At 43.8% G+C, this 20,661-nt stretch overlaps 1 protein-coding gene across 3 annotated transcripts in view; it reads left to right on the top strand.

Moving 5' to 3' along the window:
* Positions 1-20,661, top strand: part of ING5 (inhibitor of growth family member 5) — a 53,732-nt gene that overhangs the window by 18,128 nt on the left and 14,943 nt on the right. For 2 of the 3 annotated variants that reach the window (XM_037908075.2, XM_043522459.1), the window contains 2 exons: positions 10,838-10,909; positions 11,896-12,062. In XM_037908075.2, coding sequence (XP_037764003.1) covers positions 10,838-10,909; positions 11,896-12,062 — 239 coding nt within the window. Of the gene's footprint in view, positions 1-3,725; positions 3,832-10,837; positions 10,910-11,895; positions 12,063-20,661 lie in introns of all 3 variants that reach the window. The other variant, XM_037908076.2, reaches the window with a different exon arrangement.

Raw genomic sequence — 20,661 nt, 5'->3', positions numbered from 1 at the left:
GCTGGTTTACAACTGAGGCCCATGACACCATGACCAGAAACCTAGGAAGAAGCATATGTTTTGAGCTGATTGGCATGCACTTATTTTACTTTTTTGGGTAGCTGAAGCTGGTACACTACCGGAGAGATGCGGTTTACAATGGGATACAGGCCCATCCACTTAACATCCAAGGTGTGGGTCGCTTTTTTTAGTTTTTGCAATATTACCTTGTTTTTAATTTGCTGGGTTTGGACGTTTTTAATGATGGTGTTTTTGCGTTTGGCCTTTTTTTTGTTTAAAACGGTTTTTATGGCTTTGCAGGTTTTACAGATTCCTCCCTTAGCTGGGCAGTGTACCCAATTGTAACCATTTGGTGAACTGGCAGGTAAATTTTTTTTTTATTTTTACAGATTGCCCCACATTATTGGGTGACCAAAAAGAATATGGTAGGAGGTGTACTCAGTGCCTAGGCGGTTAGAGTTGCGTAAAGCTGCCAAAATAGTCGGCAGCTTTTGGGCCAATTTGTTTTTGAAGTTGAGCACATTTTACGGAGGGCATTTTTAAAATTTTGGTTTTGCTTTTTTACAGTGCCGCTGCTTTGTGGCCAATAACTGATGTGTATTTGTTGCTTGATGTTTAGGGCAGCAAGCAAGAATTTAAGAACCTTTGGGTGAGAAACAGGGTTTACTGTGCCAAGCGGGTGTTTGAGATCGAACTTATTTTGGACCGGGTTAAAATGTAATTTTAGGGAGGAGTGTGGGGTTTGCAGTATTATTGGCGCCGCTTTGGAGTATGCCTGAAAAGTCTGTGCCTCCCATACCACTGCCAAGCACTTTTTTTTACAGGGGCTATATTTTACCTTTGGCTGCTGTAGTGCTCGGGAATTGTATGCAGCCGGGATTAGCCGGCCCTCTGCATTTTTCTGGAGGAGGGCAGCACCCAGCGCCTCCAGACCGCATGACAGTCGAAAGTAAAAAGGCTTGGTAGTGTTTGGGAAAGCGAGGGCCGGCACCCACAAGGCAGCTTGCTTCAAGGCGTTAAAGGCAGTTTTTTGCGGTCCCCCCCAGTGCCACTATGCCCTTTTTTTGAGCAGTGCCCATAAGGGGCGAGGGAGGGTAGCAAAGTTGGGAATGTGATTTCGAATAAAATTAACCCCCCCAAAATGGTGCGCAGTTGTTTTAAAGTGGTGGGTTTATTTATTTTGCACAATGCGCGGACCTTTGCCACTTTTACTAGCCTATCTTTTTCCCCCAGGGGACTGAACACTGGACCAGTTGCGCTTTTTTTAACGACACCTTGAACCCAGTTTTTTAATTTTATTTAAAACAGTTTTGGTGATATTTTGCATCTGGGGTTTTGTTTTCTTATGCACTAACAAATTGTTTACATATGAAATGACGTGGCAGTGGACCTTAGGAGGCAGTTTGTTCAGCACAGCCACCACATGTTGGTGTGCAATGGAGGGGGCACTGTGGAATTTTATGGGGACTTGCGTGAAGGTGAACTGTTTTCCCCTAAACTGAAACACAAAGCAATCCTGGGAGGCAGGGGTAAGGGGTAAAGCAAAAAAGCAATTAGCCAGATTAGTGACCGAAAACCACCTATTTTGCAGCTGCACATGGAGCAGGGCCTTGGGCATTGAGGCGACCACCAGGGCCATTATAGGGGTGCCTTGGTTTATTTTTTGGTAATTTATGGTGAGGCGCCAGGCCTGACCCCCGCTTTCAGCACCGGGAAGACCAGGCTGTTAAAGGGGCTATGGATAGTTTGGAACACTTTTTGTTTTTTTAAGTTGGCAATTACCCCCGCTATGCCCTCCTCCACGGCTTTGGAGTAAGGATATTGTCGTTGCAGCGGAACGGGGGACCCCACCACCTCTACCAGTGCTGTCTTATGCCTCCCACATTTAGAGGGATATGTTTGCCACACCCCTGGTACTGCCTGTTTTTAAAATGCTTTCCCCTTTGCGGTCAGCGCCACCACTGCGGCGATGGCAAACCTTCCCCCCTTGTCCCAAGGCAGAGGCATATGCCACTCCTGCCACAACGTGCCCCCTTGGTTGTAAGGATTAAACCACACCCCCTGTTTCAGCATTCATGGCATTCCCAAAATTACCGTCTCCATAGATGAAGGGTCAATAGTAAATGAGGCATGTAAAACCGTCCCTACAAAGGTTACTGGGACTTGTTTGTTGCTGTTGCGGCCCCAAATTGAAGGCAGAGACCTGAGTGGGGGGCCCCGGGTTGTCCTCAACGGGTGAAATTTAATACATTTATACCCGCCCCGGTGTCTAGTAGAGTCATACAGGGGTGCTCAGCAACTATAACGGCGATTTTGGGGCGTCGGTTAGAGTTCCAGGTTACCCCGGCCGACAATGGGGCTGCCCTAGTTGGAGCCCTCCCCGGGGTCCCCAGTTTGCGAGAGCTGATTGCGGAGCTGGCAGTAATCCTCCACTGGAGGGGCGGAAGGGGTGGCTACTGCCACAGGTCAGGGCGGGGGTAGCTGATAGCCCGCCGTGTGAGCCTGGGTTTTGTGGATGCTGGCAGCCCATTTTTCCCACCTGGCCAAGAGGGCCAATAGCCTTTCCACCAACAGGATGGTGGGATTTTATTTTATCATCTTATATCCTCCCCCAGAACCCGGAAGGAGCACCAGATTTGCTTGCGAACCTTTATTTTTGTCGTCTTTACATCTTTTTAGTTACCAGCGAAAACTGGCCCTTGGCTGGTCCCTTTTCACCTTCCCCTGGTACCTGGTTGGTATACGTGGAGGGCAGCTACTTTTACCCCTTTGATTGGCTCCCCAAAATGCATGATTTTACCCTTTAACGCCTTTTAATTTGCGGGTTTGTTCTTGGCCCATAGTTTTAATTTATTTATTTTATTAATTATTTATTTTTTTGGTAAGCTTTTGTAACAGCCATGGTTTATGTGCATGAAAGACCCCCTAAGCTTATTCTTTCCAGCTTAGGTTAAAAACTTCCCCAAGGTACAAACTTTGCCTTGTCCTTGAACCCTGTGCTGCCACCACCAAGCGTGTTAAACAAAGAACAGGGAAAGAGACCACTTGGAGACGTCTCCCCCCCCAAAATATTCCCCCAAGCCCTACACCCCCTTTCCTGGGGAAGGCTTGGTAAAAATCCTCACCAATTGGTACAGGTGAACACAGACCCAAACCCTTGGATCTTAAGACCAATGAAAAAGCAATCAGGTTCTTCAAAGAAGAATTTTAATTAAAGAAAAGGTAAAAGAATCACCTCTGTAAAATCAGGATGGTAAATATCTTACAGGGTAATCTGATTCAAAACATAGAGAATCCCTCTAGGCAAAACCTTAAGTTACAAAAAGACACAAAAACAGGAATATACATTCCCTCCAGTAGAACCTATTTTACCAGCTATTTAACAAAAGAAAATCTAACGCATTTCTAGCTAGATTACTTACTAACTTTTTACAGGAGTTCTGAGCTGCATTCCTGATCTGTCCCCCGCAAAAGCATCACACAGACAGACAGAACCCTTTGTTCTCCCCCCCTCCCCCCGCCCACTTTGAAAGTATCTTGTCTCCTCATTGGTCATTTTGGTCAGGTGCCAGCGAGGTTATCTTAGCTTCTTAACCCTTTACAGGTGAAAGGGTTTTGCCTCTGGCCAGGAGGGATTTTATAGCACTGTATACAGAAGGGTGGGTACCCTTCCCTTTATATTTATGACAGTAATTTAACCTGGTTTGCCCTGGGGCCTGATTTAGGTTGGACAGGAACTTTCACTTCTCTCGGGTGGAGAGAAGGACGTCCGCCACAGCTTGAACAATAAGCAACCCCTCTTCCTGGAAGTGGGCCACCGCGGTTTTCAGAGTAAGCACCCACTTAATTTTTTGCTGGGACAAATTGTTTACGTGTATGATAAATTAGAGGGAAAGGAGTCAGGTAGCAGCCTTTTTTGTTTTAAAGGGGCCGAGCTCACAAGCCAACATGGAGATGTTCGCTGGGCCCAATGGACTTTGAATTTTGGCTGAAATATGCTGAGTTTTGACCCAATTTTTATTTTGAAGTTGTTTTGTGGACCTTTTTTTGGTTTTAATGAGGGCTGCTTTAAGGGCGCAGCAAGGTTTTGCCCACAATTGGGGATTTTTGCAAAGGGAGAGATTAAAGCCCTTACAAGGGTCACCCGAATCATCCCCCGTGAGGCTTGCCACCTGGACCGAATGCATGGCCAATTGACGTTTTAACTGTTTAATTTTTTTTTTTTTATGGTGAGCACAGTGCCGTTGCGGCATATGCTGAGCACAGATGGTTAAGTTTTTGACGAGTTTTTGAATGACTGGTACTTGCTTAGCCAGTGCTTTTAGGTGGGTGTGTTTCGCTTTTTTTGCCTGGAAGCTGAAAAGTCCTAGCCTCTTTAATCTCTCCTCATATGGGACCCATTCCAAACCCCTAATCGTTTTAGTTGCCATTTTCTGAACCTTTTCTGATGCCAGTATATCTTTTTTTAGATGAGGGGACCACATCTGTAAACATCTGTATTCAAGATGTGGGCGTACCATGGATTTATATGAGGCCAATAAGATATTCTCAGTCTTATTCTCTATCCCTTTTTTAATGATTCCTAACATCCCGTTTGCTTTTTTTGATTGCCGCTGCACACTGCGTGGATGTCTTCAGAGAACTATCCACAATGACTCCAAGGTCTTTCTCCTGATTAGTTGTCATGGTCAAGAGGGGCAATCAGAATAACTCTCGCTTTGTCTCGTCGAATTTTCAACAGAATCTTGGATAGAGTAGGAAACTGGGAAAAGACATACAAGTGGGCCCTTTCCCGTGGGAAGATGAGGGCAACTGCCAGTGAATGTTTCCCCAGCAGTAACAAGGACCTTTCTTGTTCCGTTAAGTAACGAAAAGATCCATAGTTAGGGTTCCCCAAAGGGCGGATACATTTTGAAGCACTGTGAATTCAGTACACACTCATTGTCATGAGAAAATTGCAACTGAGACTGTCATCTGTGACATTCTGTATCCCTGGTAGATAGACAGCTGAGATGAGCATATTGTGATGGGTGCATCAATTCCAAAGTTTGAGTGCTGTCTTGTAGAGGGAGGGAGATCTGGCAGCTCCTTGGTGGTTTATACAAAACATACAGGTCACGTTAAGTCCATCATGACCTTTGTGTGTTGTTTTTGATGAAAGGCAGAAAGTGTGCACAGGTACTCCTGACAGGCCTCAGCCCCAAAAGAGTGATATGGAAGGTCGTTTTTGTGGAAGGCCATTTGTCCTGAATCTTGAGGTTGTGTAGGTGATCTCTCCAGCATATTAAGGAGATGTGTCCCAGGGTGGTGAATGTGGATAGCGAGAGGAACACTCTCGCTTGTACTGCATCAAGGTTGGTCCTGATAAAGTCTAGTCACTGTACTGGGGTTAGTATTCTGCTACAATGAAGAGAAATTTGGAGAATACCCTGTGTGGAGCAGTCTGTACTGAAAATGATCCTGTCCCAAACCTAAGCAGTAGGAAATCTCTTGTGCTATGGTTGTCTTGAGATATGGAAGTAGGCACCCTGTAGGTTCAGGGCTAGAAATCAATCTCCTTGCTTTAGAGCTGGTCCTAACTGCTGTGAAGTAGGGCAAGGTGACTTCTGAGTGCCTTGACAGGTGTATAGATGGCAGCTGATGCTGTAAGGTATCGTTGTTCAGGCCCTCGACCAGCTCATCAAAAGTGCTTATAAGAGGCAGTTTGAGAGGTCACGTGATGGGGTGCGGACTGTTCCCAATTTGAGCCCTGGTCCTCTTACACTGTGGCTCATAACAGCACTGAGATGGTGGGTATTGAGAAGATTGTGACTTGTGGTGTGGTTGAGAGGTATATCTTCTCTTCTGTCCCACAATGTAGATTCCTAAGGAGTGTAACGTGCTCTGAGAATCCTTTGGGATATGGAGAGAAAATCTGTCTTCTCCACAAAGAGTTTGGCCCTTCAAACTGGAAGTCTGTAGCTCTTTGGGCAATCTAGAGAGGTGTAGCCCAAAAAAAAACCAACAACAACAACACAACCCACTTGAGTACCACTGTCATGGAGACTGGGCGGGCAGCTCTAACAGCTACATCCCGTGCTGTCTCTCGGACCAGTCTGGCTATTAACTGACCATCTCTAAGAACGGTCTGAATCTGTTCCTTTTGTGTTTCCCGTAATGTTCCAGAAACACATTGGGTTTCCCATAATTAATAAAATTGTATTTGGCCATGACAGTTTGGTAATTTATGATTCTAAACAGATGAATATGCCATCTTGCCAAGCCTGATCGTATGGAGTTGACTTGGCATCATGTTGCTTGCTTCGTGCATTAACCACATCTGATGAGGTTCAACAAGGACAAGTGCAGAGTCCTGCACTTAGGACGGAAGAATCCAATGCACCGCTACAGACTAGGGACCGAATGGCTAGGCAGCAGTTCTGCAGAGAAGGACCTAGGGGTGACAGTGGACAAGAAGCTGGATATGAGTCAACAGTGTGCCCTTGTTGCCAAGAAGGCCAATGGCATTTTGGGATGTATAAGTAGGGGCATAGCCAGCAGATCGAGGGACGTGATCGTTCCCCTCTATTCGACATTGGTGCGGCCTCATCTGGAATACTGTGTCCAGTTTTGGGCCCCACACTACAAGAAGGATGTGAAGAAATTGGAGAGAGTCCAGCGAAGGGCAATAAAAATGATTAGGGGTCTGGAACACATGACTTATGAGGAGAAGCTGAAGGAACTGGGATTGTTTAGTCTACGGAAGAGAAGAATGAGGCGGGATTTGATAGCTGCTTTTAACTACCTGATAGGTGGATCCAAAGAGGATGGATCTAGACTATTCTCAGTGATAGCAGATGACAGGACAAGCAGTAATGGTCTCAAGTTGCAGTGGGGGAGATTTAGGTTGGATATTAGGAAAAACTTTTTCACTAGGAGGGTGGTGAAACACTGGAATGCGTTACCTAGGGAGGTGGTGGAATCCCCTTACTTAGAAGTTTTTAAGGTCAGGCTTGACAAAGCCCTGGCTGGGATGATTTAGTTGGGGATTGGTCCTGCTCTGGGCAGGGGGTTGGACTAGATGACCTCCAGAGGTCCCTTCCAACTCTGATATTCTATGATTCTATGTTTCTGTAGTTGCTCGGAGGAGCTCTTTTTATGAGCCTTTCCAGGGGGAGTCTGCTGGTGGCTTTTTTTCTCTCTCTCTCTCTCTTCTTCTCCTCTTCACAACTGGACCCCTTTTGAAATGGAGTAAAGGGAGTAAAGGCTCTGGGGATGATCCGGGGTCAGCACCCACCAGAGTCCCCTGCAGACTGAAGTGTTTTTTGCATAGGGAGGAGTTTTAACTTCAGCTCCCAGCTCCTGCCCCCAAATTGCCACCGAAGACCCGGACACGCCGCCCCGATGACGGACGGAGTGCCGCCCCTTTCTAGTGGCTGCCCCAGGCACCTGCTTCCTTCACTGGTGCCTGAAGCCGGCCCTGCTAATGACACAGATAAGGAAGGGACAACTGCTCATTCCGTCTGAGGCCAAAGGTGGTAGAGAAGGAAGTGAGGGGGGTTTGTCCATGCAGTGTTAAATAGCCTTGAGGCAGACCACGAGGGAGGGAGGGCATATGCGCGGGCTCAACGGGACACTGCTACCAAAAATCTCTGATTAGAGGTGCAGGGGCACACATACAGCTATAGTGGAGCACCCATAGGGACACACATCTTGAAGAAGAATGGAAATTTCCTGGTCCCAGGGACTGTGCAGAGCATTGGGAAAGTCAGGGAATAGGAAGTTGGTGCTGTGCGTGCAGCCATGAGTCTGCCGCCACAAACGTGAATTACAATGCCACCTCTAATTATAGACTTACATAGTATTCCTCACTTAAATCCCACGCCCTCTGGTCATCATTGTCTGTGACAGTCTGATCACAGAATCACAAATGGCATTATATGAAATGCAGCGTAGGAGCACCATCTTTGTGCTCACTATTCCTTACTTCTGAGAATTCTCTGTGTAACCATAGCAGTGCAATGTTAATTTTTTGCATTTAATTTTCTTTGTCACTTTAAATATTTTAATAGAAAAGCAAAACGTTTCCTTTTTTCATATCAACATGAGTCACTGGTTAACTGGTGCCTATCAGTATTATTAATAAATTTGTGCATGTGGGGTCAAAGTCTAGTCAGTGGCCTTTGGATCTGATCATTGTAAACTACACAGCAGGGGACTAGGGGTCCCTTATTTGAGATTATATATCAGCATGGTGGAATTGCAGAGGCACAATGCAATCTTGTGGCCTGAAATTAACACTGTATGTACCTAGTGTATCAAATAATAATGTAGGTGTGTCATGCCCCACATACTGTTCATGAGGTTAGCTGCGTATCATGTAGCAGAATCCCTCCCATTCGGAAAAGTTTGCAAATGAGTGATGTGACGGGTTAGCCCCCCCATCCAGGATGCCACCTGATGTGCTGGGGTCCCATTGTTCCACCAGCCTGGATTTCCTCATCCTGTCCTAGCTGTGCCAGGCCCTCAAGCCTTCTCTGGCACACACACACAGGTAGGGACATACCCAGCTGCAAATGGACACAGAGACACTGAGCTCTGTGTGGGAGGAATCAGCTTAGGGATTCACCCAGGACTCGTACATACCCCCTTTGGGGAGTAAACCCAAAATAATATTGTCTTGCGCTGTATAGAAAAATCTGCACAGCACAAGCTCATAAAAATCGCCCTCTACCTCAATGTGGAAAGAGATAGGCACAGCTTTTCACTCCCCCCCCCGCCCCCGATATGAATTGCACAAACTGGGTTATGATATAAACAAGAAATAAGTTTATTAACTACAAAAGGTAAATTTTAAGTGATTATGAGGAATAGCAAAAAGAACAAAGCAGATTACTGAGCAAATAAAACAAAACATGCAAACTAAGTTTAATACACTCAAGACACAGATTACAAAATGTAATTTCGCACTCTAAATATTGTTTTAGGCAAGTTGCAGAGTTTCTATAGCTTAGAGTTCCAGTTGTTTCTTTTTACAGTCTAGACTCCTGTCTAGTAGATTACACTACACAGCTTTTAGCGACATGGCTGTGTCGCTACAGCCGTGACACTAGAAGTCGTGCAGTGTAGCTGCTGTTTGTCTGCTCTCCTGACAGAATTTACACCCCCAATGAGCGGCGTTTGCGTTGTCAGCAGGAGATCCTGCCGACCACGTGCTGTTCACACTGGCACTTGTCGGGGCAAAACTTTAGTCTTTCAGGGGGGAGGGTTTAACACCTCTGACAGTCAGAAGTTTTGTTGTTTAATTGCCAGTGTAGACATAGCCTTAATCTGGACTCAGCCCTTCCCTTTCTTTCAGCTCAGCTCCTTTGTCTCTTCAGGTACTTTTAGCAGTCTTTCTTCTTGGGCAGGAAGGCATTGGAGAATAGTCCTGTTTGCCTTACTCCCCTGCCTTAAATAGAATTTACATAAGGCGGGAAGCCTTTGTCTCCAGTGGAAAAGTACCAGCAGTGTCAAGGTGGTATTTTGTACCAGGTGACAATATCACCTGACCTTGTAGTGTCAAAGCAACCATGAAACCTTGTTTATTTGCAATGTCCACAGGAAGGAACTCCCCCAAAGATAGGAGAGCCACATCTTCGAAGACTCATTGTCTTTCCCTAATGGCCCATTAAGGCTGATTGCTTACTGTCTGGTGGATGTTTCCCAAGCACATACCCACACAGTTGTAATTGTTACATAGACAATATTCCTAACTTTAGGTACAGAAATGATACATGCATACTATTTGGATAAACACATTCGGTAAATCATAACCTTTCCAATGATACCTCACATGACCCATCTTGCATAAAACATATCTTAGTCATGCCATATTCATACCATAACAATGTTTCTATGAAGAATATGGAGACACAAATGGTGCTCACCTTCTCGCCACCCTTCCCTGGACAGACAAAAGTATAGTCAAATTCTTGGCTGCTTCAAAGTCTTAGGGTCTCAAGATTGAGCAAGAGTTATCTTTCCCAACCCAGATGGCAATTTCAGATTGCAGTTCCACTTATCCAGTTGAATTTTACGATTTACTAATAGTAGAAATGTAATCCATTTGAACATTTTCAAAAGTGGCCTATGATTTTGGTTATCTCTTTCTTTAAGTACTCACCTTGGACTTGACTTTCAGAAGTGCTGAACACCCCCCATTTTCTCCAGTTAAATCAATGGAAGCTTTGAATGCTCACCATCTTTTAAAATTGGGCCTAAATTTTCACAAGTTGGCTAGCCAAAAATTGAGGCAACCTGAATCATGGCATTACTATCCTTGATGCATGGGGGAGTGCCCACTTTTCTTGTGTCTATGTAATCTTATGCCAAAAAGACTGAATTGAAATAGACATGTTACTGATTATAACCACTGTCCCCAATCCTGCAGAGATTTACTCACATGCTTAATTTTGTGCACTATACATAGCTCTGTTGATTTCAGTGGGACTATTCATGGTGTGTAAAGTTATGCATGTGTTAGTCATTGCAGGATCAGAGCCTTCACATTGTCAAGGCTTTCTTTGTAGTAGGAAGGGTTAGAATCTTCATTTTATTTATGTTTATTTTAGCCAAAATCTTAGATTCTTGAGAGTACAGGAAGTTCCATAGAAACTTCTGTGTTTCAGTGAACATGTACGGTTATTGTCATAATTGTGGCTAGTTATCTTCTTAACTGTATATAACTAGGTGGTGGATGTAACTCTTTTTTTGTTATACATGGTGGGCATTTGATCAATGTTCTGTATCAGAGATGACGATTCATGCTTTGATGGAGGGGAGGAGGGACTGCAATCTCTGTGCCTTTTTGTTTCAGGTATTGAAAACCTGCCCTGTGATTTGCGAAGGAACTTCCAGCTGATGCGTGAACTGGATCAGAGAACAGAAGGTATGCTAAGGTATTCCAGTAAGCAGTCAGAATAGAGATCCTTCGTCTGAAGGGTCATAACAACCCCACTGCGGCTTGGCATGACTATGAAGTATGGAATAGCAAAGCTTTGGCTTTGAAGACAAGATTTACCCATGCTGTAAAGGTACAAGTGCTAATGTACTCACATAGTAAATGTGAGAACTTATACTCTCCTTCTTTCCAAGCTCTAGTCAATAAATCCAACCAATGGACTTCGATTTTTTTTAACCAGTTATAGCCATGTTTAATATCAAATTGTTCCAGTAGCAATGCCTCACTACATATAGGTGGAGAGTCTTTCTTAATCTTTATTCTACAACATTTTATTTTGTGATAGATTCAGGTGGCAGCATTTATACTTTTGGAGGTCACACATAAGTAGCTTCTTCTAGTGTCTGTCCATATATAAATATACCCTATAAAACTGACGTGAACACCACATGGATATCATCATAACAGAGGAGGGAAAGTATGTTAACCTGATGGCAAAGTAGTAGAATGTTGCATATCTTGTCAGAGATTCATGTTTAATTTTTGAATCTGAGCTTTCAAACAGTATGTGGCTGTTATGGCCAAATGGGTTTCCCTTCTGTTGAAATGGCACTGGAAGGAAAGGGAGATGGTAGCACAGAAGTAAAAAAATTCTCACACTCAGAATAAAGCTGAAGAAATGTTGAAACCCATGAACTGGAGTCAGTGAGTTCAGTTCTGATCTCACACCAGTGTAAATCAAGAGTAGCTCCACTGAGGTCAGTAGAATGGCACTGGTGAAAACTGCTGAGTGCAGTATCAGATCTGGGTAGGGTGAATCCTTTTTGTGATTTCCTAAAAAAGATACATTAGTTTTTGAAGGGGTTCAGGCACTATGGTAATTGGGATCATAAGGTAAGTACCATCACTAGCTAGAAAGTATTTCATTCATGAAATTAATTCTCATGTAATTGTACTGTCTGTTTTCTTTTCAGATAAGAAAGCAGAAATTGACAGCCTTGCAGCAGAGTACATTTCAACAGTGAAGCACTTGCTGCCAGAGCAGCGTGTGGAGTACCTCCAGAAGATTCAGAACGCTTATTGTAAATGTAAGGAGTACAGTGATGACAAAGTGCAGCTAGCCATGCAGACCTATGAGATGGTGAGAATTAAGTGCACATGTGCTGTGATGGTGTGATAGTGAGATTCTTGCAAGTGTAATCATAAACTAAGAAGGAGCTTTTGGGTTTTTTGCTGAAGTATCTATATTTGGGTTAACTTTGTTACTGACAAAGAGCAGCAGTTCCCTTAAAACACATTCTTTTCTGTTTTCATAGAATCATAGAATATCAGGGTTGGATGGGACCTCAGGAGGTCATCTAGTCCAACCCCCTGCTCAAAGCAGGACCGATCCCCAATTAAATCATCCCAGCCAGGGCTTTGTCAAGCCTGACCTTAAAAACTTCTAAGGAAGGAGATTCCACCACCTCCCTAGGTAACGCATTCCAGTGTTTCACCACCCTCCTAGTGAAAAAGTTTTTCCTAATATCCAACCTAAATCTCCCCCACTGCAACTTGAGACCATTACTGCTTGTCCTGTCATCCGCTACCACTGAGAATAGTCTAGATCCATCCTCTTTGGAACCACCTTTCAGGTAGTTGAAAGCAGCTATCAAATCTCCCCTCATTCTTCTCTTCTGTAGACTAAACAATCCCAGTTCCCTCAGCTTTTCCTCATAACTCATGTGTTCTAGTCCCCTAATCATTTTTGTTGCCCTCCGCTGGACTCTCTCCAATTTTTCCACATCCTTCTTGTAGTGTGGGGCCCAAAATTGGACACAGAACTCCAGATGAGGCCTCACCAATGTCAAATAGAGGGGAACGATCACGTCCCTCGATCTGCTGGCAATGCCCCTACTTATACATCCCAAAATGCCATTGGCCTTCTTGGCTACAAGGGCACACTGCTGACTCCAGCTTCTCGTCCACTGTAACCCCTAGGTCCTTTTCTGCAGAACTGCTGCCTAGCCATTCGGTCCCTAGTCTGTAGCGGTGCATTGGATTCTTCTGTCCTAAGTGCAGGACTCTGCACTTGTCCTTGTTGAACCTCATCAGATTTCTTTTGGCCCAATCCTCCAATTTGTCTAGGTCCCTCTGTATCCTATCCCTACCCTCCAGCGTATCTATCACTCCTCCCAGTTTAGTGTCGTCTGCAAACTTGCTGAGGGTGCAATCCACACCATCCTCCAGATCATTAATGAAGATATTGAACAAAACCGGCCCCCGGACCAACCCTTGGGGCACTCCACTTGATACTGGCTGCCAACTAGACATCGAGCCGTTGATCACTACCCATTGAGCCCGACAATCTAGCCAGTTTTCCACCCACCTTATAGTGCATTCATCCAGCTCATACTTCTTTAACTTGCTGACAAGAATACTGTGGGAGACCGTGTCAAAAGCTTTGCTAAAGTCAAGGAACACCACGTCCACTGTTTTCCCTTCATCCACAGAACCAGTTATCTCGTCATAGAAGGCAATTAGATTAGTCAGGAAGGAAAAGGCCAGGGTCGAGACCGTCGAATCGTGGAAGTCAACGAATGGCTACGCAGGTGGTGTCGGAGAGAAGGCTTTGGATTCTTTGACCATGGGATGGTGCTCCAAGAAGGAGGAGTGCTAGGCAGAGACGGGCTCCACCTAACGAAGAGAGGGAAGAGCATCTTCGTGAGCAGGCTGGCTAAACTAGTGAGGAGGGCTTTAAACTAGGTTCACCGGGGGAAGGAGACCAAAGCCCTGAGGTAAGTGGGGAAGTGGGATACCGGGAGGAAGCACGAGCAGGAGCGTGTGAGAGGGGAGGGCTCCTGCCTCATACTGAGAAAGGGGGGCGATCAGCAGGTTATCTCAAGTGCCTATACACAAATGCACAAAGCCTGGGAAACAAGCAGGGAGAACTGGAAGTCCTGGCAAAGTCAAGGAATTATGATGTGATTGGAATAACAGAGACTTGGTGGGATAACTCCCATGACTGGAGTACTGTCATGGACAGATACAAGCTGTTCAGGAAGGACAGGCAGGGCAGAAAAGGTGAGGGAGTTGCACTGCATGTAAGAGAGCAGTATGACTGCTCAGAGCTCCAGTATGAAACTGCAGAAAAACCTGAGAGTCTCTGGATTAAGTTTAGAAGTGTGAGCACCAAGGGTGATGTCGTGGTGGGAGTCTGCTATAGACCACCGGACCAGGGGGATGAGGTGGACGAGGCTTTCTTCCGGCAACTCGCAGAAGCTACTAGATCGCACGCCCTGGTTCTCATGGGAGTCTTCAATCACCCTGATATCTGCTGGGAGAGCAATACAGCGGTGCACACGCAATCCAGGAAGTTTTTGAAAAATGTAGGGGACAATTTCCTGGTGCAAGTGCTGGAGGAACCAACTAGGGGTAGAGCTCTTCTTGACCTCCTGCTCACAAACTGGGAAGAATTAGTAGGGGAAGCAAAAGTGGATGGGAACGTGGGAGGGAGTGACCATGAGATGGTCGAGTTCAGGATCCTGACACAAGGAGGAAAGGAAAGCAGCAGAATACGGACCCTGAACTTCAGAAAAGCAGACTTTGACTCCCTCAGGGAACTGATGGGCAAGATCCCCTGGGAGAATAACATGAGCGGGAAAGGAGTCCAGGAGAGCTGGCTGTATTTTAAAGAATCCTTATTGACATTATAGGGGCAAACCATCCCGATGTGTAGAAAGAATAGTAAATATGGCAGGCAGCCAGCTTGGCTTAACAATGAAATCCTTGCTGATCTTAAACACAAAAAAAAGAAGCTTACAAGAAGTGGAAGATTGGACAAATGACCAGGGATGAGTATAAAAATATTGCTCGGGCATGCAGGAGTGAAATCAGGAATGCCGAATCACACCTGGAGTTGCAGCTAGCAAGAGATGTTAAGAGTAACAAGAAGGGCTTCTTCAGGTATGTTAGTAACAAGAAGAAAGTCAAGGAAAGTGTGGGCCCCTTACTGAATGAGGGAGGCAACCTAGTGACAGAGGATGTGGAAAAAGCTAATGTACTCAATGCTTTTTTTGCCTCTGTCTTCACGAACAAGGTCAGCTCCCAGAATACTGCACTGGGCAGCACAGCATGGGGAGGAGGTGACCAGCCCTCTGTGGAGAAAGAAGTGGTTCGAAACTATTTAGAAAAGCTGGACGAGCACAAGTCCATGGGGCCGGATGCATAGCATCCGAGAGTGCTAAAGGAGTTGGCGGATGTGATTGCAGAGCCATTGGCCATTATCTTTGAAAACTCATGGCGATCGCGGGAAGTCCCAGACGACTGGAAAAAGGCTAATGTAGTGCCCATCTTTAAAAAAGGGAAGAAGGAGAATCCTGGGAACTACAAGCCAGTCAGCCTCACCTCAGTCCCTGGAAGAATCATGGAGCAGGTCCTCAAGGAATCAATTCTGAAGCACTTAAATGAGAGGAAAGTGATCAGGAACAGTCAGCATGGATTCACCAAGGGCAAGTCATGCCTAACTAATCTAATTGCCTTCTATGACGAGATAACTGGTTCTGTGGATGAAGGGAAAACAGTGGACGTGGTGTTCCTTGACTTTAGCAAAGCTTTTGACACTGTCTCCCACAGTATTCTTGTCAGCAAGTTAAAGAAGTATGAGCTGGATGAATGCACTATAAGGTGGGTGGAAAACTGGCTAGATTGTCGGGCTCAATGGGTAGTGATCAACGGCTCGATGTCTAGTTGGCAGCCAGTATCAAGTGGAGTGCCCCAAGGGTTGGTCCGGGGGCCGGTTTTGTTCAATATCTTCATTAATGATCTGGAGGATGGTGTGGATTGCACCCTCAGCAAGTTTGCAGACGACACTAAACTGGGAGGAGTGATAGATACGCTGGAGGGTAGGGATAGGATACAGAGGGACCTAGACAAATTGGAGGATTGGGCCAAAAGAAATCTGATGAGGTTCAACAAGGACAAGTGCAGAGTCCTGCACTTAGGACGGAAGAATCCAATGCACCGCTACAGACTAGGGACCGAATGGCTCGGCAGCAGTTCTGCAGAAAAGGACCTAGGGGTTACAGTGGTTTTTACCGTTGTCTTACCAAGAAAACTCCGGTTTTCCTTTCATTCTCTTAGGTTGTGTGTCAAACAAACTTCCATTGTGAGTACCCCACAGCTGTATGGTTTGTTAGTCACTGCTGTGATTTGTACTGCGCATCTGCAGTGTAATATAGCACCAGCAACTTGAAATTGCTCCCATTCTTTGCTGTTTCCCATTGCAATTGTTGAGTTGACATCAAAGGTGATGTTGGTAAAGTCCAGGGAATATGAAGGATTAAGGGAAAGTGTCTGTCATTACTTTAGTATCTAGATGACTAAAAGATGTTAATTTCATGCCAAAGTCCCTTCCTCCTTATTACAGCCTGAACACTAAACTATTTGCCTTTTCTCTATGGACCTGGGGGAGAAATATTCTGGTCCTTGAGAGAAGAGCTTCTTGCTAGCACTGTTTTCTTGTAAGGGACCCTGGTGGCACTCACAACTGTGTTTATTTTATTGACTTTTGAGTGGTGCTCCTTTCCCTGCTTATTTTTCCGCAGACATGATTCACATAGAATGAGGACTGCCTTTGTGACTTACACTTGGCACACTTTGGCTTGCTACAAGAGAGGATGCAGAATAAGTTGGGCCGTGAATAGAAGCAGTTGGACATGTCTGCCTGTGGTTGCAGTGCCCTCTATTGTAGTCCCACAGAAAGAGTCATGAGTGGGGTGCAGGGCTTGAAAAGATGACCTTGTAGCCCAAAGACTAAGCATACCAGTTAGAGTAACAAAAAAAAAAAATGTACCACCACTCTCCTACCTCCCAAAGCCACGCCTTTCAAACTACACTCCTGCAGTTATAACACTGCCAGGTGGTTTTGTATTTAGTACATTTTTTTAAATGTAACAGTACTAAGCTGGTCAATTAGCAGAAAAATATATTTGACTGTATTATTCAAGAATTTTACTAATCTGCCAAATAGTATTTGATAGTTCTAGAGCTGGTTAGATAGCGAAATAAAAATATTGTTAAATAAATTATTCAACTTATAACTAGTGAAATTTGTTGAAAATATACTTATTGGCTTGCTCAACCAGCCCTACTCGTAAAAGCAAGAGATGTTAGATCTTCTTTCCTTGTCTTGCTTTTCTTCACTGCTACTTTGTCTGAGTTGTCTTTAGAGTCTGCTTCCTCATCTCTCACTCTAGGCTCCCTTATTTCTTTCTTCCTTCCACACCCCCTACCCCCACATTGGGACCTCTACCTTCTTTCCTTTTTTCTCCCCCTTCTCCTCCATCCCGATCTCTCTGTAAATACACCATACTTCTCTTTTCTAATTTTTCCTTCCTTCTCTCATGCCCACCCTCACACCTATGCATGAGTTTACAAAAAGGACTTGGAATTTTTACCAGAGATCTAGTAGACAAAGATGCGAAAGGTATCCTTAGACCTTGTTCCCCTTTTTCCATCCCAGAGACTCCTGGGTGCTATATGAGTCAGTTGGGATGTCTGTTTGGTGCAACTTCTCTGTTTAGACAAGCTCTTTTTAACTGGAGGCAGGGTGGGTAAAAATCAATTTTTTTTAAACAAATATAAAAAATCATATTTTTTTAAAATTTGATTTTTTTTATTTAAATCGGATTTTTTTGATAAAATGCTTTTTGAAGAAAAAACTTATCTAAAGATAGTTTTAATGAAGATACATTATAGCTCAAGGATATCTCATCATGTAATTATAAATTCTTATTCTATAGTATGAGACAATATATTCATGTAATGTTTAAGAAAAGTTTTGTAAATGAGTTCTAATAGTTCATGGATTAGGGACCCAATCTTATGAGGTTCCACAGGCTTCTGTATAGATTATTTAGGTTAATCTTTCTATCTATCCAATGGGACTCAGTGCTCTCAGTCTAGAAGATACCATCAGAGATGCTTAGTTTTGCGGTTCTCAGACTGTGGATTTGTGTCTCCAGAGGTAACATGGTTGTTAACAGCAAAAATATTTTTAAATAAATAATTTATAGAGGTGAGAAATAACAGACCTCAATTCTACTGTCCCTCTGCAAATTTGTGTACACAGAGTCAATTCCCCTTCCCTCTCTCTCGAAGTGCAAAGTTTCAAAAAGTTCAATGAATAGAAGATTTTTGGGGGCGGAATAGATCTGGACAAGGAGAAGAAGTCTGGAGATAAATGTGAGAAGCTAGGGATATATGCTTGTTTTCTTAAAATATTATTTGTTTGCTGTAGAAGAAAAAAAATCCAGAATACTTAACGTTGTTGTTTTAGTTAAATAAAACAATTTAAATGTCTGTCTTATGATGTTCTCCTCCTAATACAGTATGGCAAGAAAATCCTGCAAATATTAATGATAGTTCACCTCCCAATGACTTCATAAAAATCTGCTTCAGTTACCTTTGGTAAAAGAAATAACCAAACAATCATTCATTTTTTGATATAGCTGTAAAACTGATCTGAAAAGTTTTCAAAATAAATTACTGTTTAAAAATGTATAGTGTGTACCTTCTAAAAATGAAACCTAAATCTATCTCTGAGTTGTGAAGAATATGTATTAAGGCAGTGTTTCCCAAACTTGGACACCGCTTGTTCAGGGAAAGCCCTTGGTGAGCCAGGCTGGTTTGTTTACCTGCCGCTTCCACAGGTTCGGCCGATCGCGGCTCCCACTGGCCACAGTTCTCTGCTCCAGGCCAATGGGAGCTTCTAGAAGCGGCGCAGGCCAAGGGACGTACTGGCCACCACCTCCAGCAGCTCCTATTGGCCTGGAGCAGCGAACCGCGGCCACTGGGAACCACAATTGGCCGAACCTGCGGACGCAGCTGGTAAACAAACTGGCCCGGCCCACCAGGGGCTTTCCCTGCACAAGCAGTGGAACAAGTTTGGGAACCACTGTATTAAGGTAATAACAGCCAACAAGAATGCACTTTTATGTAGAAAACCATGATTAAATCGAGTCTTCCTGACTAGTGATTTAAATCAAATCTGTTTGTGTGTAGGCTAGTGCAGGCCTTACTCTGCCTCTCCCTCACTCTTGGTTCTTGAGTTCTCCTCCCCAGTGAAGCATTTCGCTGCCTGCCTCTGTTACTAATCATGGCTTACCAGTAGCAGCAGAATGCTGCTGACCTGTTTTTTTTATAAGTTTCGCTGCATGCCTAAAGAAAAAAAATATTTTTAAATAGACAATGGCCTTTTAAATATTTTATATGAGTATCTGGACTGTTTAGCTCAGATAAAGTTAATGAAGATTTTGTTTATGTTGTGGAAAGTTTGAACTGAAATTTGCAATAGTATCTTACTCAAAGGGCATAGCAGACCTAGGGCAGAGATCACTTTTAGAATAGTGATGTGACCCCAGAAGGGATTCTTAGCTTTTGAGATCTCCAGACTTCGTTTTGTTCTCTATTTTTTATTTTTCAAAGAGAGTTGATTGTGAAGGAAAGAAGATTTTTTTTTCAAGTGAGGAAAGAAGTTCCGTTCGTTTGGTTAATTTCAAAAGAATATTTGTCATGGAGCTATCTGGGACAGAGGCAAAAGTTTTGATTTTTTTTTTTTTAATCCCCATTTTATTTTGTAATCTGTGAAGCTCCTAAAAGCTGCGATCAGTTCCAGAAAATTAAGAATCTATTTTGATAGATTAAGTAATGTCATCTGCATATGTTGAGATCTTATAGGAGGAAGGTCTTATGGTGATACAAGAGATACATGAGTGAGCTGTTAGTTTAATTGCTGGTGGTTCTAGTGCTGTGTAGAACAGGAAAGAACATAGCTTTGTCTGGTACTTCTCCCATTATCTTTTTCCCAGTTTTTTTCAAAAAGGGTCCATGAATACGTTCAGATTGATAACCTTGAAGTCTAAAGTCAGATATGCACAGGGAGCATGAATGTAAGCTTTCCTGCACTATCCAAGCCATGTGCCGCAACCTTGACCTGGTGGGTGAGATAGGAAAGTAGTTAATTCTTAATCTTTGTTCCTGGTACTGACTTAGACTACCAAACATGATGTCAGTTGAGATGGTGGCTCTTGAAGTATGTTCACTAGTTTTAGAATCAAGCCAGAATTCATTTCAGGCTGATTAATAGTAACAACTTCTGATCCTTGCTGACTTCACTCAGTTTTGAATTAATAAACCAGAAGTGAAAGACTCTATGTCCCATTACAAATCTCCTGAGCTGTGCAGTCCCCAAGTATCAGTGATGTAGTTTTAAATAAGTGGTGTTGAAAGATTCCAGATTGATGGCACTAGAGTCCTCTCTTTATCCACAGCACAGGCAGAGCTTTCTCTTGTCATGCCTTAGCCCTGACGTTAGAATGATCATCCCTAAAGGCAAGCAAGTTCTTCACCAGCCCATTTGACTTTGACCTCTTTTCAGAAATTGCTACCAATGTCTTTTGTGAGGAGGACACCTGCCCATAGGGACTGGAGTGAGACCAGCTCAGTTTCACATAGACCGCAGAACAGGTGTCAATACTAACTTTCAAACGCTATCATCTTGGCAAGTTTGATTCCAATCCATCATGCCACTCAATCCTCCTCTAGTAGTAATATTTTATTAGGTGATTATTTTTATTTAAAGACTATTGTCACGCTCTGTATTGATGCTTCATTTATAAATAATTCATAAAGAGTTTGTACACTATTATTAAATGTTTAATTAATTGTTATAAAGTGCAGCTAGTCAATAGATTGCTTTT

The sequence above is a fragment of the Chelonia mydas genome, chromosome 9, assembly GCF_015237465.2.
Source record: "Chelonia mydas isolate rCheMyd1 chromosome 9, rCheMyd1.pri.v2, whole genome shotgun sequence".
NCBI lineage: Eukaryota > Metazoa > Chordata > Testudines > Cheloniidae > Chelonia > Chelonia mydas.
The sequence above is the reverse complement of the archived record's forward strand: the minus strand, read 5'-3'. Positions and strand labels throughout refer to the sequence as shown.